Source organism: Ambystoma mexicanum, chromosome 2p (genome assembly GCF_040938575.1).
Source record: "Ambystoma mexicanum isolate Mex_15411 chromosome 2p, UKY_AmexF1_1, whole genome shotgun sequence".
NCBI lineage: Eukaryota > Metazoa > Chordata > Amphibia > Caudata > Ambystomatidae > Ambystoma > Ambystoma mexicanum.
Window position 1 is genome coordinate 891697579 of NC_090923.1, and position 13825 is coordinate 891711403.

At 46.1% G+C, this 13825-nt stretch overlaps 1 protein-coding gene across 1 annotated transcript in view; it reads right to left on the reverse strand.

Annotated features, from left to right (window-relative positions):
• The window catches only part of LOC138566872 (protein jagged-1-like), a 453219-nt gene that overhangs the window by 84869 nt on the left and 354525 nt on the right, over positions 1 to 13825 (reverse strand). The window contains exons 6-7 of the mRNA XM_069644589.1: positions 8855 to 8985; positions 4393 to 4512 (exon numbers count right to left, since the gene is read on the reverse strand). Of these exons, the coding sequence (XP_069500690.1) occupies positions 4393 to 4512; positions 8855 to 8985 (251 nt within the window). The remainder of the gene's footprint in view (positions 1 to 4392; positions 4513 to 8854; positions 8986 to 13825) is intronic.

Below are 13825 nucleotides of genomic sequence, written 5' to 3' on the forward strand. Positions count from 1 at the left end.
AACGGCTTCCACTGTTTGTGTGGTTCAAGAGTGCAGCCATAATGGATTGTGAGCCTCGTATTTTAAATTTTATGTTTTGCTTTCCAAACGTAGGATTTTCTTTGGTAAAATACACAGAGGACAAACACGTATTACTGTCTACATTTGCAACGCTAGATCTATTGGCATTGCCACTGCCTGTTTGGATTTGTTTTTATATATTTAGAACTGCGCAGGCTAGGCAGACTAAACTGCGTTTGGGGGCAAGTGGTCTATCAACAATGAAAGATAACACCAAGAAATGTAAAGAAAAAAGTATCTAGCCTGCTGGAAAGAAAACAGAGTGCCACAGACATGAACATCCAAGGGTAGAGAATTCCAAAGTCAAGAGTCAAGTAGAGAGAATCACCAGTCACCTCAGGTTTACATACTTTGAGAGACACAACCAACAATAAACTATGTTGAGGATGCAAATGCTTAGGAGTTTGATGAAACTGGAATTTGTTAACCAGATACGGCAGAGCAAGCCTGTGAAAGCATTTTTAAAAATAAGCACAGTATCTTAAACAGAATTCTTGAAAACCTATGGAGCCAGTGACTGCTTATAAGAAGATATAGAAGTGACTTTGTGGAGTATGAAAACAAGCCACACAACTGCATTTTGAGCAGCCTCCAAGTGATTAGTTGGTTCTCTGGAAGGCCTCCATGAGGTGCATGAGCACGACTAAGTTTAGAGTTAACTAAAAGTGCCCACAACTGCTGCATGATTATCCCTTGCAAGATAGGGGAGAGTGAGGCGAAGGAGCTGTCGTCAGTAAAAAGAGGACTTAAAGTCCATCAGCTTGCTCCATAAATCCTAAATTCTTAACTTTCTTGGCGTGGAGAAGGAGCCAAAAGCCTCTACGGAAGTCCCGCCCCTAATTTGCCTATATGTTGGGAACCAGAAATGGTGACAAGTAAGACACCTGTAATGATGCCAATAACACGGGCAGCCTTTGAAGCAAAGAACCCATTGAGAAAAACATTCTTTATGTATCCATGAAGAGCTGACAGCCCCTTGGGGAAGATCCCTGAAGAGCGAGAGAAGATGGACGAAAGAGCAGACTGGTGACGTCACATGATGTATAGTGACACACCGAGAAGAGATAATAGAAGAGAAAGTAAAGAGAACATATCGAATCTGGTGATGAAGTAACAATCGAGTAAACGCTCACCTGTAAAATGAAGATTACACGTGTGGAAGAGCACAGAAGAAAAATCAAACCATTTTATAATTGTACAGATGCTGTAATGCAAGTAGACTAAGTAATCATAAAGAGTGGCTATACGTAGTGAATAGATAATGAAATGATAATGATGTGCGATGCACCATTGTATATACATACATAAGAAATCTGGATGTTCCGTATTGTGTTTTAGCAAACTGGGATCCATGAGCAGGGAAGCCGAAAGTGTTGCGCAGTTAACAAAAGTAGCTGACGAGCAAGAAAGAATTCAAGAGGGCTTGTCTGGCCCAGTGTCAAAAGGCCAGTGCAGCCGAGAACTGATTGTCTAGCTTCAAGAGATACAATGAATGCAAGAGACGGGCTAAACCCCTGCCAAGGTACAGCAAAAAGACAATGAGTGGCAAGTTTTATTCGTTTTAAAACCATTAAATAAAGAGAAGAAGCTCGAAACGTGGTCTTAAGTCACATGACCGAGATGGAAATAGACTTGGGCAGACGACATTGAGATGAGTGCATGCTCACACTCACTTTTTATCCCAAGGTTGTGAGGCTTGAAAGGCCATGTTCAAAGACTCATTGAAATACAGAAATTAAGAATGATGATAGATGGTGGGCTAATTGGGTGGGTAGGCATGGGCAAGCCCAGCCCACCAACACCTGGGGTACCAGCTTGCGTGCTGTTAGCAAGTGGAGTATTCCAGAAGGGTACAAACGTGCCAATCAATTATAGACAGCCACGTATCAAAGAGCCCTATAGTTTGTGAGCCAATAAATTGTCGTGTATTTTATGACGATGAGGATGACTTGCACTAGCGGGCTTAGTTGCCCACCTGACAATAGAGACCCAATCAAAACACCATACCCCACAGAAAGTATATGTAGATGTTTCCTGTCACCCAACCACAATACAGTTTAAGTGTTTACAGTTTGCCACGTAGTGTGACGTCAGTGATGATGAAGTTTTACTATAAAAGCATGATTTTTATGTAAATCATTGATACCTTGGCATGAGACGTCCATTGATGTCCGTTGTACTCCCTGTTTTAGAGAATTGTTAATAAAACAGCATACCTTTTGCCAACTTCCTGAGTCGATCATTTTATTGATGTTTTGAGTAACTTCTATATCTCCATCCTTCCTATAAGAGCACCACCTCATCTTAGAGGGCCTACGGGTTCATTGGTATAAGGGATGGGGTGTGAAAATAAAACCAGAGGGGGAAATAGCAGGACAAATCCATGAGTAGATAAGGGGGCCACCAAATGGCCACTCCTGTTTTTGAAGGATACAGTTAAAGCTGTTTAAGGACCACCCAAGCTTCCACCTTTTTTAAGGAGGCAAGCTGTGGAAATCCATCATTAGAGCTGGAAAGCATAAGGTACACCTTGGTATTATCAGTAGCAGACTGGTTGTGTAGTCCAGATTTGAGGACTGAGGCCCGCTGAGGCTGAATATCTATATAAATAAAAATGTAAATGTTTGTTTGTTCAAAATCTTAAATCCCTGAAAGTTCTTCACCGATTGCTTTGAAATTTTGACACAACGTTGCATTTGAATAGGCGCATGTTTTTATTTATGTACTATACATAGATGTCACACCTGTGACAGGTAAAAACATGCTTTTTCTGAAAAACAGCGCCATCTGTTGGACGTGAAAGCAACACACGCTATACTGAATATTTTATGATTCCATTTCAATGTATCCGATTTAGAATGGCTCAAATACGTGCCGAGGAAGCAGCAGAGCGACATGCAGTCAGGCTTCAGGATGCACGGTTGCGAGCACGGCGATCGTGTTCTGCAGCTTCAGATCTGCTTCGTTCTCAACAGAATGAACGCGACAGGCTGAGAGTGGCTGAAAGTCGTCAACGAGAAACAGCAGATCAGCCTCAAACACGACTCCGTGCTTAGCAATCACGCGATTACAATCGCCTTGCATTCCGGTACAACCCAGCTGATGATTATAGTTTGAGCCGGCATGTTCTCATCGGCACCATGACTGAAGTGGGTCCTTATTGCAAGGCTCTGAAATTTAATGGAGAAATAAAAGGAATGTGTTGCGCCGCCGGGAAAATTAAACTGCCTCAACTTGGAAAACACCAGAGCCATTAAAAACTACCCACAAGCATTGTGAAATTAAACATATTAGAAACGTGTGCTTTTTCTTTCCTTTCTTTTCCATTTAACCAGACACAGCCACAGCAACGCGTGGCCGGGGACAGCTAGTAGGTAATAAATAATAGCGATGTAGAGGGGACCCATGCAGGACCCCACAGTAAAGAGGAATGCAATTGGACAGGAGGTCTGTGGATCACGAAGGAATTGAACCAATATGGTGCCAAGTAAGATAGACTTACTGCAGCACGGAGACGGGAGAGCAAGATGTAGTGATCGACCATGTTGTGTCACAGCAAGGACAAACATCATCAGAAGTGACAGGTACCCCTCATTGATGTGTGCCAAAATGTATCCGAAACAGGTTTATTAAAGTAAAATAAAGGGATCTCTGTGCCATGCTTAGGACGGAACACAGATTGAAAGATGTCCAAAATCTTAACGCTCTCCCGATAACTTTTCAAACAGCATTTTTCCAACATCTTGACTATCCACGGAATCGCCGCAATACGTTGATTGTTTTTCCCAACATCCGTGGATGCAAAGAATTGTTTTTCTTTGTTTTTTAAGAAGAGGAGTAGCAAGGGTCTCTCTCAGTGAACCACACACAACAAAATTGGTAATAAGGATTGCCACCGTCTTGGCATGTAGACTAGCTGCCCAGGCATACTATTTTTCCTAGTCCCACAGCAGACTGGACAGATGGCGTAATGGTACCACCAATCATTACACAGCTGTGGAAACAGTTTAAATGGACCTCGACTAATGGAGATCAAGTTAAAAAAACATTCAGTATTTTTTTTAAATGCACTGCAGATGTTTTTTTGTCCATCGGTTGGTCTGGAGCTCTGTCTTGCAATGAATATATTGATAGAAAAGGATTTCAGAATGCTCCCTTCCAATCTGTTTCGGTCATTGGCTTCTCTAAAGTTTAACTACTTCATGGTTGAAATACTTTACGCTGCAGCATGGCATTCTATCCTGTTCTAATAAGGTCTGAGAACATCACTGTCACTTCCAATTCTACATCTTTCGTCCCTCACCTCCATGGCTTCACCTGATTGTTACTTACGCTTCTCGCAGTTGCGCCCGTGAAAGCCCTGAGGGCAGATACACTGGTGTTCGTTGGGCTCTGTATTGGTGCAGGTGCCCCCATTCTGACAGGGCTGCCGGGAGCCACACACATTCAGATCTGCAAAGAAAAAGTAATTTCCATCAGATATCCTCCAAGTTGACCAATGACTCCCAACCCTACAACCCCCAAGCATACCACCGATTTGCAACCGCCTCACTCCGCCACCAAGCCTTCATGGGCGTAGTCGATCGTTTGATTATACATTATGCATTATAATTATAAGGAGCTCGCTCGAAAATAAATAATACAAAAGCAGTTTCTTCAAGCCCTGCAAATAAGTTCAGAAGAAAACTACCAGGCATTTGACCCACACAGGCTTGCCAAAGAAAGTGCAAACCAAAGCAGACCTCGTCCCTGCTCTACCACCTCAAGGAACCCACCAGTGCACTTAAGACAAGAGCAGGTTCTAGGCGCAAATTCAGTAATAAACAGCGAAGCAGAAAGAGCCACTCAGGGCACCGCTGGAGCAGCTGTGGCTAAAGGGTGGTAGCCTGGGTATGGGCAAACAGTGCTAATTCTGGAGGAAGTCCAAGTAGGAGTCAGCTGTAGGTAATAACGGTGGTCTGGAAAGATAATGGTAGCCGTGGTGACTGAAGGTAAGAGTTTGTAGTAATGCTGAATTTGAACAAACATTACTGGATTGTGAAGAAGAGCTTAGTAAGGGTGAGTTGCGGGGAATGGAAAGAAATCCTGAGTGTGGTGGGTTGGAGGGAGTAGTACAGATACAATTAGTATGTGTGAGCTGCTCAAAGGGTGTAGGACGATTGAACGAGGTGTATGGAATGGTGTAGAAGGGACATCTATTACTGACCTACACGTGGTCATGAAAGGACATGGTTACGGGTGGGCTGTATGGAATGCCGAATGATCAATGTGTTAAGGTAAGTAGTATGGAAAAGTGGGCGGGTGTGAGCACGCTGGAGTTAATGGGGTAGCAACACTGGAATGTATGGAATGGTGTAAGAGGGCTCAGAGAATGGGGTAGCAACCCAGTGTACAGGCAAATTGTATACAATTGTGTAAAGTGGTTGTAAATGTGCAGGCTGCAATAAATGGAGTAGCAACAGTGGGTACAGGCAGGTTGTATGGCATAGTGTAAGATAGGTGGGTGTGAGAAGGCGGCAGTTAATGGGGCCCGCGACGCCCGGTATAGGCAAGCTGTATGCAACGATGTAAATAGGCTAGGTGTAAGCAACCTCCAGTTAATGGGGCAACATGGAATGGTGTAAGGCTGCATATGAGCAAGCTGTAGTAAATGGGTTAGAAACATTGGGTACAGGCAAATTGTTTGAATGGTGTAAGCAGGCATGGTGTGGGTAGTGTGACGATTCACTTGCTCTCGTCACTTCTCCCCACAGAGGAGCCCCTTTCCATGAGGCTAGGGTGGTGAGGCCACTAACAGATAGTCCCTCTAGGGATGCTTACATGTGGGAGGGCCTCATGGAGATGAACTACCCTCCTGGGGATAAGGACGGGAGTCGGAGGCAAACCCTCTCTGACCCTCAACCCTACAGGGTGACAACCACTGCAAATCCTTCTAGCGTAAAGATTCTTGTCCCGTCACCATCCCGGCCTTGAGAATAATATCTGGAAAGAGTTATTCAGGAAGTGCCACAGTGTACTCTTGTCATCTAAGTCTGCGAGTTAAGATCTTGTTAAGAAGACTACGCTAGACTGATTAGCTAATTGTAACCTTTTCCTTAACAGAACTCAGATGAAGAAGACTGATAAAAATAGTATAGCTGATTCAAGTACAAGCACAAAGATCATCAGAAACATTAAGATCACCAGCTATGCAATTACTCAGAAGAAGTGGCCATCAGGAGCCGTAAAGAGCAGCCCAGGGAAGAAGGAGGAAAGTTATAGACGGCCACGGAGTGGTCTCATAAAAACAGACAATGGACTAAACACTTGGTCTCGGGCAGGTGCAGAAGACTGCTGGTGTGCTGCACACCAAACTCGGGAGATTCAAACTTGCGTTGCTGATCCGAAGGGAGAATACTCCAAGCATGCTGGCAACCAGCTGCGTCTGATGATCGTAAGGTCTGCAGGAGTAGACGTGTGCATAGCATTGTCAAGAGGAGGAAGGAACGCAGATGGCAGACGGGAATGCCATCTTGCAGCAGCTGGGAAGACAAGACGCCGGAGAAGTCGCACCAAATGCTGCCATCCCAGGAAGCCCTGGTGTCATGCCGAAACTCCAAACAAGGTAAAGGGTAGCACGGGAGACCAGGAGGGGATTCAGGGCAGCTCAGGCAAGAGGGTGCATGCAGTTATTCCTAAGCCCCTTTACAATCATAACGCTTGTTTGGCACGGCAGTGGCAGAAGTGCTACAAACCTTCTCCTCACTACGACCCCTCCAGCTAATCCAGAATAAGGCAGTGAGACTTATCCTTGGCCTTAAGCCCAGGGACCGCATCTCTCCTGCCCTAAAAACTCTTCACTGACTCCCGGTTGTGGCACGGATTAAATTCAAATCCCTCTGCATCATCAGCAAAGCTTTCTGCGGCCTGGGACCACGCTATCTGCAACTTTCTCTTACTAAATGCTCTCCCTCTAGACCTCTATGGTCCTCTGGCACCAACTCTCTGTGTGTAAAGCGCTTCGCTAAACAGAACGCCGGAGGCCAATCACTTTCTTCAGCTCGCTCCCTCTTATGGAACAGCCTCCCCCTCCCTCTCCGTCTTGAGCAGGACTTCCTCAAAGTCCGGAAGCCCTTCACCTCCTACTTCACTTTGTCCTTCCTCTGCTAATCTCACAGTCACTGTGATTGGTGGCAAGGGCCCTTATCTACCCTTCTGGGACCTGGCCTCCCATACCCAATCGCCCCAGCCTCTGCCTACCTCTCAGCACTTGCCTCTGCACCCATCAGGCTCAATCCTGTAGGCTTGCACTTTCTTCCCAATGCGGCCACATAGCACTTACCATACTATGCACTTAATCTGCTGCTCACCCATGTGCATGGACATTCCAGCACTTACGCCCACCCCACACTTCCCCTCTTCTCGCTGCACTTGCTCGTTCTGAATGCTTACAAGGCATGGTAGGTTTGTCTTTCTCTTCCAATGTATTCATTGTTTTTCAATCCCATGTTCCCTCCCTGTTGCCCCGTGGGCTCTTTGAAAAAGAATGGACTTACTGTATAAGCGCCTAACAAATGCACAACAAATAAATAAATAAATAACCCAGACTGGAAAAAGACCAACAGCCTGGGGAAGGGAATCAATCACCCAGACTATGTGAGACCAGATGCTAGGAGAAGGGAGACATTCTCCTGGGCCATCCAGAAGAGGAATACACGTTTTGTACAGAGGTTATAAACCGGAGGGAGTCGCCCTCCAACTAGTGATAGAAAGAAGTCCACTGGGTGGCTAGATAAAGTTGAGAACCATTGTGGAGAACATTTTCTAACAGTCTATGAATGAAGGTCTAGGAGAAGGGAGTCATTCTCGCTGTACCCAAACCACAGCCTACAGGAAAAGGCAGGGGAAGGGAATCATTCCCCCTAGATAAAGGTTGCACCTTTTGGGACAAACACCAGGACAAGGAAGGCCTTCTCCTGGGCAGGAGACATTTGATCACATTGAAAGGAGGCCCCGAGAGCCGCAGGAAAAGGAAGTAATTCCCTCTGGTACAGATTGGACTGTTTTTTTTTAAGAGACTCTCTCTTTTTACACACCAGGAGAAGAGAGTCATTCTTCTGGTGAAAGAACTTTATTTTCATTAAGACTTTTTGGTGCTATAGTAAGGAACAGAATTAGGCTTTTGGCCCGTGATGGTATTTTACGTTTGATCGACATTCTAAAACTTCCTTTAGATATTAGTCTGAAGCAGGGAATCCCCTCTTAGGGATAGCTAGGCTTTGTTCATTTAATAAGAGTCTTTACCAACCACCATGACACCTCCTGGTCAGTTGCCTTCTTCTGCACCCTTACAGTCGGCACTAGTGCAGGAGCCGGCAGCCTTGGGTCTCTAGATATTTTAGACTACAAATCCCACCGGTACTAGCAAGCATAGTCAATGAAGAGGGATCATAGGAGTCATAGGCCAAAACATCTGGAGAGCCACAGGTTTCCATCCCCTGCTCTAGTGAAAGAAGCAAAGGTGCACGCTGTTTGTGACCTGGAGAGAATATTGCAAGAGAGCTGGCTGTAAGGGGGCGGTACAGGCTATTGTTGGACTATAGGGAATGGGACAGAAGCGTGGTATGCACATATACTCGTTTTGAGAATAATGGTGTCTGGTGTGAGGTCTCGGGGACACTAAGGACTGCCACAGGAGAAATGGATGTGAAGGAGAGGAGGAGAATGATGCTGAAACTCAGACTGTGGAAGAACTCTACAAGGATTGACTATATATGTATACATGTATAGAGAGGAGAAAAGGCAGCTCCCTGACCTTTGTCACACAGCAGGCCACCCCAGTTGGTTTCACAGATGCACTTCCAGGGTTCAGAGCACGTGCCGTGGATGCAGCCAGGGAACGGAATGCAGTCATCGCAGTTTGGCCCACTCCAACCATAATGACACCTGGACATGGAAGACATGGTCAGTGCCCACTTTTGAGTAAAAAAGGCTTACTAGTAACCCTCCCACATTGGTGCCCTGCAGCAGGCGGCAGATGAGCATCAAGCGCACAAGGCCCATGTACCCCCGTGACAACAGTCCCAATGGAATGCCCAAGTGATTGACACAAATGTGTCCGCCATCGCTCTGCCTCCCATGGCCACATAGTCTTCAACCAACAAAAATGGAAAACCTTTTCTTATTGACATTTGGTTTTATTAAAATAAACCTTAAACAAGTTTCATAAAAAATGCATAATTAGGAATGCAAACACAACAATTTTACAAAATACATTAACACACAAAAAAGAAGCAAATCATCCATTCTTCAGTGATGAATTAATCTATCAGACAGACATATACAGACAACAAATCTACTTGAAGCTTAAAATAGTAATAATTAACTTCCTACTAGAATTATATAATATATATATATATATATAATAGTTATTTTATTTTAATACCAGAGATTGGTTTTTATGCGCAGGATTGGGATTCGAACCTGTGTTGCGCTGCATTGTCTTGCTTCCAAGAGAAATCTAGTGCTCCTGATCTATCCCTGCTCACAAGAGCCAAAGAGCCCCCGACGCCTCCCCCTCCACTTGTCCTGACCCCTCAGTCTGCAACTCCTCACAGATTTCTCAGCTAACCTTACCAGCTCTGCCACACTGCACCTTGTGACCCCCACCCTCCTGCCCCCTTCCCTCTAGTCCCTTCCGATCCCTAAGCACTGCTCAGACTACCCCCACCAATACCCCTCTTTCAGCCACCCCGCCAACCCTCATACATGCATCAATGGCACCCAAAATCAGTTCAAACACAGAATCTGCAACTCCCAGATGCTCCCATCCCTGCACTCTTCACTATATCTCCCACCCAGACATTATGACCTCCCCTATCTCACCCATCTCAGTACAATCCCTCTTCACTTCCTCAGTTAACACTCCTGGCACTGACCCCACTCAGCCCTCGTGACACCCCTCTGAACATCAGCACCCAGCTCCACCAGCCCGCCCGCTGCCTCCTTTCATCCTCATCCTCTCCCAGCGATCTCAGCAAACACCCTGCTCCCTCAGCAGCAATGACTCTCACACTTGACCCCCCACATCCTGCAAGGGACTGCTCTACTACCCCCTCTCACACACACCCTCCAGCCCCCTCCACACCAGACCCCCCCTAAGAATCCTTACACCACGCGCACTTTTCACACACACTCAAAGAATGCTCTCAGCATCCCTCCCATAACAGAAAACTGTCATCACCCCTAACAACATCATCCCCTTTTCCATCCCTGACACTGCTTCCTCACCATGCTCCCCATCCCCCCTCATTTCCCTGCGACCACCCCTTTGGGAATTCACCCAGGAGATCCCCCTCCCCTGCATGCACTCACCCCACCTTCGGTCCTCCATCACTCCTCTCTGCGGGGGTCAACATCGCCCACTCACCTAACTCAATCTCATGCATCCTAATTAACACCAGATCAGTCACCAAAAACAGACACAACATATTCGATTTTGTTTCCTCAGAAAGCCCAGGCATCCTCTTTATCACAGAAAGCTGGTTCTCTGATGATTTCCTACCCATCACACAAAAGGCATTCTACACATTAATCGTGCACAACAGAACCAGCAGAGCAGGAGGAATAGCCATCATCCACAAACTACACCTCACCGTCTCACATTCCGAGGAACAAGCCTGCAACGCAGACTGCAAATCTCTCCTAGTGAAACTCCTCAGTACTCATCAGTGATTGGATAAAAGTTGAAAGGCAGTATTCAAGATTTTAAAGCAATACCGCTTTTCTTTTCTTACCGAGGATTCCCGGCCTGACAACGGGGAATAATCGTATTCATGAGCATGCAAATCCATGCCAGACCCCATGCTACTGAATACACAATTCCGTCATCAAGTGGTTGGGCAACGATACTGAGGGTCGACAATAAAGGGCAGGGTTCATCAACAGCCTGGGTGAGAGTTTATAGACAGGGCCAGCATGTATCTGTTAGAGCCATCTATTGTCTATGAGGTTGGAGCTGGACTATAAAGATCCCAAGCCTGATGTAGTTATTATCTTCCTGGGGGAGACGGCGTCATGCAGTAGACTGCACTGAAACTGATGCAGCCAGTTGACATAGGGGATGCTCCATCCTAGAAGCATTGCAGCGAGTCGCGCTGCTATAGAAATGTACCACATAGAGGTGAAAAGGGGAATAGTGAGCTAGTGAATGCATACAGCATCACAAGATAATGCATATTGGCCCCTCCTTCTCACATAGACTAGACTTCACTCATGTGTGGATACTGAGATTATCCACTGCACACTGAGAAAGTGGGAAAGTTGGTTCGTCCACAAGTCTTGTGGGGCGGGGTTTCACGAAACGTACGGTGTCTCGTATTAAGAGCCTCTCAACCTAATTTACAATGTTACGATCGGGCACAGGCATCACCTGACATTGTGATGATGCATAAGGTGTGACAGGGCAGAGAGGTAAATAAAAAGAAATTTGCACTTGCAAGGTGTGGCCTTCCATACATGCAATATCGATATCCATGTGATTACTGCGATTACCCCTCCACCCATACCGCCCCCAGAGGCCAGATCACCCATGTGTCGTGAAAATAGCCTGATAGGATATGGGCAGGGATATTAACAATATGTGCATTATGTTATGCTTTTCCTTGTGTATCGCAGAATATTATGATCACGATTTTAATGCATTTGTAGCCTCTAAGAACTTATAGTACTACAGAACCTCCAGCTAGCATCAGCAGGGATGTGCACATACTTCTCGTTACATTATTTGCCTAGTGAACGCCTCAACAACTGTTGCACCTCGATATTGAAAAGAGACGCAAGGTTGTTCCCTTGTTCAAACATGAAGCCAAGTGGCACTACAGAGGAACAGTGCTGTGGATGTGAAGTTGGCCACCTCTATGTGTCAGAAATAAAGCTGGGTGTTTCCCCTGGACAGGCCCTTTATGCCTAAGTTGTGAATGACAGCAAGCATCACACCTAGACATAATTGCAAGAGCAGCAATGCCAACTAACCAATCCACTAACAATTTCACCCCTCTGCATACACCTCTTGAACTCTAACCAAACACAGCCACAATCCTACAACACAATAATCCGCACAAACGTCACTACACTGCAGCAACAAAACAGGCCGTAGATGGACTTGCACAACAACACACGATGACTACCGACCGTAAAACACCCAAGCCCATCCAACGAACCCACCGGGCTGAGGCTGCCAACAGCAGATCACTGCTCTCTTGCACTTTTCCAGTTTATTCCCACTGCACTTAACCTGCATCTGGGCCACTCTCAGCGACCTCGGTCCAGGGCCCAGCCACTCTCCACTTGCACTGACCCCCTGGCTCCCCCTGCACTGTGGGACTGTCACTGTATCCCTACAGCCCCCTGCCCAGCACTTGCTCTGCACTTACCTCGCACTTGCCACCAGCTGGCCCTTTTTATTTATCATTTATTATTTCATTACGCCACTTACCTTGTACTGCACTTCTCCCCCCACCTCCTCCCCCTGCACTTTCTCCTTTTTCCCCTTACCTCTGCACTTGCGCGATCTGAATGACACCTGGCCTAGTAGGATCGCTTGTCCGTCTTCCCCTTGTTTCCCTCCCTCCCTGCCTCGTCGCGCCTTGAAACACTTGTGTATAGGCGCGTTACAAATACCATATCATATCATATCATATCATATCTAACTCCCCTCCCGCCCCCTTTTTTTCAGAGCCACCAGAGCACCAGGGGACCACTCCAGTGGTGATAGTGCATGGTAGAAATATCCTTTACCATTAACATTAACTAACTAGGGATAGGTAGTATCCCATTCATTTCTAGTATCTCCTCTCTTTTTATACCTTATGATGACAACTAAATCGATGGGCAGTGGGAAAGGTGCTGATTTTGCTTCCCTGCAGCATCTAGTTTGAAGGCTATAATATACATAATCAGTCTGTTTATATTTTAATATTCTGTACCAGTTGCCATTTGATTGCATACCCTCTCTATTCTCTTTATTGGACACAGTATCAGAATCTGGTGGGAGTTTTATTTGTGTGCTGTACTGTGCTTGGATGGATGCATGGATCTTATGATGTCAGATAGAATGCTGTGCGGATGTTGTTGTATGAGTAAGAAAGTGTTTGTGGGATAAGGTTCCATACTCAGGAGTTGGAGGGATCAAGCCTGGGTGATAGGTGCCAGTGCCCTCCTAAAGGATAACTGTGTGTAATAGGAGTCGAGCGACACTGCACTCGTTAAATGAGCCATGTGTATGGTGAATGGATGAGTCTAGTGGTGTGTGGGGTAGTCAATTGACCAGATCGACTCCACACTCTTTAAATGTGGTGAAAGGATGGGACCATCGCTTCCAGTGTGTGGGGTATTCAATGGAAAAGGTGTGGAAGTAGTCTCTCCTGCGTGGCAGTTGGTCATTGATAGAAGGTCACACAGCTGTCATGATGCCTACCCCCGAGCATCAGGACCAAGGCCCTCAGCTCCGGGAGCAGGCATCCAGACATTTGTTTAAACCTCAGCAGCCCCGGTTAGGGGCTGTCTGGGTTCAGTCCTGGCGCCTTAGGCACCAGGCTCATCATAGAAATCATTCCTGGCGCCATAGGCGCCAGGCTCATAGACTTTACTTACCTGATGCAGACCATGCTGCAAAAGAGTCCAAGCCTACATGAGGCCTGGATGGGACTATTTTGTTACAGGGACTATTTTTTACTCGGGCGTGGCTCTAGGGAACTTCTTACCTGGAACTACTTTGGAGGCTATT